General features: G+C 66.6%; 1 protein-coding gene across 2 annotated transcripts; it reads right to left on the minus strand.

Annotated features, from left to right (window-relative positions):
- Positions 1-3,512, minus strand: LOC104567292 (dnaJ homolog subfamily A member 1-like). Of its 2 annotated transcripts, XM_088535396.1 has the most exons (7): positions 3,374-3,512; positions 3,091-3,292; positions 2,189-2,293; positions 1,202-1,429; positions 896-1,126; positions 347-447; positions 1-252 (listed from the first exon to the last, which is right to left on the minus strand). In XM_088535396.1, exons 1-7 carry the CDS (start codon positions 3,503-3,505, stop codon positions 25-27), a joined length of 1,227 nt encoding a protein of 408 aa, XP_088391522.1. In that variant the 5' UTR covers positions 3,506-3,512; the 3' UTR covers positions 1-24. The 2 variants fall into 2 exon arrangements, with proteins under 2 accessions (XP_088391522.1, XP_088391521.1); XM_088535395.1 differs by having other exon boundaries at positions 3,091-3,512.
- Between the last annotated feature and the right edge of the window lie 367 nt (positions 3,513-3,879).

Here is a 3,879-nt window from a genome sequence, read left to right on the forward strand (position 1 = left end):
GGCTGCCACCCGCAGGGGCCCCGGCTATGAGGTCTGGCACTGGACGTGCTGGCGCGTGCCGTCCTCGAAGTCGTCCTCGTGGTACGCCTCGCCCGCGTAGGGCCGCCGGGCCGAGCCCCCCTGCGACGTGTAGTCGTTGAGCTCCACCTCCTCCGTGTCCTCCGTGGCCATCACCTCCTCCTGCGGCGGGAAGAAGCCCTGGAGCTGGCGGAGCCGCTCGGTGGGGAGCCAGCCGGGCTCCGGGAACTTCACCTGGAAGCAAAGAGGAGACACGGAGGTGGGATGGGCACACGGGGCCGGAGCTGGGACATGGAGCAGCCGGAGCTTGACGAGCATCAGCCCTTACCTGGAATTGCAGGATGAGTTTGCCCTTCTGGAAGGGGCTCCTGTAGACGGGCATGCCCTCGTTGGGGACACACTTCATGTCCCCGGGTCGGATGACGTCACCTGGGACGGGACAATAGCACCATGGTCCTCTGCAGGGCCTTGCCCTGGCCCGGGGCCTCCCGGCATCACCCCGGCGCTGCCTCCATGGGGCATCCAAGCACAACCCAACACGTTGCCCATGACCCACCCCACGCTGTGGAGGCCACGTGCGGATTGGAAAGGGAGGAAGAGTCACACACACGCAGCGAGCAAGGCCACAGCTGCGAGCAGGGGCCGGGAGATCACAGAATCACAGAATGCTTAGGGTTGGAAGGGACCTCTAGAGATCATCTAGTCCAACCCAGAGATCAGCTCACCACGGTTCTACCCCACAGAACAGCATCGCTTCCAGCGTCAGGAGCGCCAGGATGGCTCTTCCCATCGCCTCCCAACCCCAGTTTCAGTGCCAGAACCCCAGGCCTCGCCACCCCACACGAGGGGCCCAGGCGTCCTGGCAGCCCCGTCCCACCTGGCTGCGAGGCGATGAGCAGGGTCCTGTTATCCAGCGTGCGGATGACCTGCCGGCAGCCGCACAGCGCGTCCGCCAGGCTGATCTCCCTCTTGACGATGAGGTCGTCGCCGCTGCGCCGGAAAACCGGGTGTTCCTTCTGATCCAGGACGATGACGATGTCCCCGGGCTCCAGGCCGGGCACTTGGTCCCCTTCCTCGTGGAACGTGATCTTCTGCCCGTCCTTCATGCCTGCGGGATGCCCGGGAAGGGCTCAGCGCCCGGGTCTCTTCACGAGCCCCCAAGCGCCGCGGGGCCCCGTCTCACCTTTATCCAGGTGGACACTGAGGATCTTCTTCTCTCGGACGACCTTGCGGCCGTTGCAGGTGAGGCAGCAGTCCCGGGGCCGGATCCACTCGCCCTGGCCCTGGCACTGGGAGCACATGGTCTGGATCTGCTGGATCATGCTGGGCCCCAGCTGGTGGATACGGACTTCCATACCCGAGCCGTGGCACTTGGGACATCTTCTCTGGGCACCGTCCCGGACTCCGCAGCCTGCGGGCGAGGGGTGGCCGAGGAGGTCAGCGCGCGGGAATGAGGCAGGAGCGGATCATAGAATCATGGAATGCTTAGGGTTGGAAGGGAGCTCTAGGGATCATCCAGTGCAGCCCCCTGCACACGCAGGGTCACCTAGAGCACGTGGCACAGGGCTGCGGCCAAGCGGGTTTGAAGATCTCCAGAGAAGGAGACTCCACAACCTCTCTGGGCAGCCTGTTCCAGTGCTCTGGCACCCTCACTGTTAAAAAAATTTTCCTTAAGTTCCTGTGGAACTTTTGGTGCTTCAGTTTGGGGCTGTTTCCTCCAGTTGTGTCGGTGGCCACCAGTGCAAAGAGGCCGCCCCATCCTCCTCACGGCCTCCCTTGAGGTACTTCTAGACACTGCTCAGGTCCCCTCTCAGCCTTCTCTTCTCCAGCTGAACAGGCCCAGCTCCCTCAGCCTCTCCTCACAGGGCAGATGTTCCAGGCCCCTCCTCATCCTCGGAGCCCTGCGCTGGCCTCTCTCCAGCAGCTCCACATCCCTCTTGTCCTGTGGAGCCCAGAACTGGACACAATCCTGCAGATGTGGCCTCAGCAGGGCTGAGCAGAGGGGCAGGATCCCCTCCCTGGACCTGCTGGAGATGCTCTTCTTAATGCACCCCAGGATCCCACTGGCCTTCTTGGCCATCCCGGCGCTGATCCCGGCTCCCTGCCCGCGCTGGGACGGGATCCCGCGCATCCCAGCGCTCGCTCCCTCTGGCATGGGGCCGGCCCTCACCTCCACACTTCCTGCAGATGATGTTCTTCTGCAAGGAGAGCTTCCGAGTGGCGCCGTTGTAGAGGTCCTCCAGGGACACGGAGAGCTGGTGCACCACCGTCTTCCCTGGCGCCGCGGAGGGGAGAGCCCGGATCAGCACCCCGGCACGCGACACCCCGGGGACGCGGGGGCTCCGCGGCCGTCACGCGTGACAAGGCCACCCTCCTCTGGCCATCGCTGTCCCCTCTGATGAGCCACCAAGCACAGCCTGCCTGGGCTCCTGAGCATCCCTAATTCTCCCTCAGGAACGCTGACGGGACAGCTTCCCTCTGAAGCTGGCACTGCCTAATCCTAGGGATGGGGACAGCAGGAGGAACAGGAAAAATGCTTAAGCCGAGCTTGGAAGAGCCCTTTGGCAGGGATCCGCTCGCCTCTCCCAAGCTGCCAGCGTCCCCAGGGCCAGCCCCAGGGCCCGGGGCGGTTGGGAAGGGCTCCTGGGAGAGCAGCTCTCGGCACGGCCTCGGCCCAGCTCGAGCAGCTTTATCTGGAGTCGCCGGGACGCTCCTGTTTGTGCCCTAATTACCCCGCTATTAAATCCAACCGCTTCAGCAACAACAGCCGCGGCGGAGTCACCCGGCCAACCTCTCCCATGACCCAGGCCCCAAAGCATCCGCAGCGTCACCGGCGCGGCCCTGCACGCCCCGCGTCCCGTCCGGGCCTCCGCGGGCGCGCGCGGAGCCCAGGGCAGCCCTGAGTCACCGGCGGCCCCGGCGGCGGGGGCAAGGCCGGGACGGGCCCTTTGAAGAGGGGCCCACGGAGAAAGTCACCAAGGGAGTGACGAAGAACGCGGCACGGAGGCGGCCCGCGGGCCACCGGCCGCGTCCTGCCGTCCCCAAAGCAGCCCGCGAGCCCCGTGCCGGTACCTCGCCGGTCGCCGCGGCCGCGCATGCGCACGCCGCCGCCGAAGAAGAGGTCGAAGATGTCCATGGGGGAGCCGAAGCCGCCGCCGCCGCCACCGCGGCCGCCCAGGCCGCCCTCCTTCATGGCCCGCTCGCCGCCGCGGTCGTAGAGCGCCCGTTTGTGCGAGTCCGACAGCACCTCGTAGGCTTGGGAGATCTGCTTGAACTGCAGGGAGGCCAAAGAGGAAGAGGAGGGTGAGCGGGGCCGGCGCGCCGGGGCCGCCGCCGCCGCGGCCGCCGCACGTACCCGCTCGCCCTCGCTGGGGTTCTTGTCGGGGTGGTAGCGCAGCGCCAGGCGCCGGTAGGCCCGTTTGATCTCGTCCAGCGTGGCCCCCGGCCGCACGCCCAGCAGGTCGTAGTAGCCGGTCTCCTTCACCATCTTCCTGGCTGCCCCGCGTGCTGCGAGAGGAGAAAGCCGTGAGCCCACGCGGAAGGGAAAGGGGCTTCTCCCGGAGGAGGAATCGCGGTGTCGCCCCCCGTCCCTGCCTCAGTTTCCCCATGTTTTAAAGCAGGACTCGGCCGGGCCCAGCGCAGGGGCCCCGGGTGCTGCCAGCTGATAAGGGCCCGCACGGGGTAGGGACGGGTTTATCGGGGTGGCGCGGAGGGGACGCGCTGGGGACGCCGTCCTCCCCGCAGCGCGGATGGACATGGAAGGACATGGGGGGACACAGAGGGACATGGAGGGACAGATGGACATGGAAGGACACAGAGGGACACACAGGGACAGATGGACACGCAGGGACACGGAGGGAC

The sequence above is a fragment of the Tinamus guttatus genome, unplaced genomic scaffold, assembly GCF_059628265.1.
Source record: "Tinamus guttatus ecotype Peru unplaced genomic scaffold, ASM5962826v1 Tinamus_guttatus_pri_ptg000629l, whole genome shotgun sequence".
NCBI lineage: Eukaryota > Metazoa > Chordata > Aves > Tinamiformes > Tinamidae > Tinamus > Tinamus guttatus.

Coding starts and splice junctions, on each gene's coding strand:
- LOC104567292 (XM_088535395.1), bottom strand. CDS start 3,505: ATGGTGAAGGAGACCGGCTACTACGACCTGCTGGGCGTGCGGCCGGGG. Junction 1,430..2,188: donor CATCTGCAGGAAGTGTGGAG/GTGAGGGCCGGC, acceptor CCTCGCCCGCAG/GCTGCGGAGTCCGGGACGGT. Junction 1,127..1,201: donor CAGTGTCCACCTGGATAAAG/GTGAGACGGGGC, acceptor GGCATCCCGCAG/GCATGAAGGACGGGCAGAAG.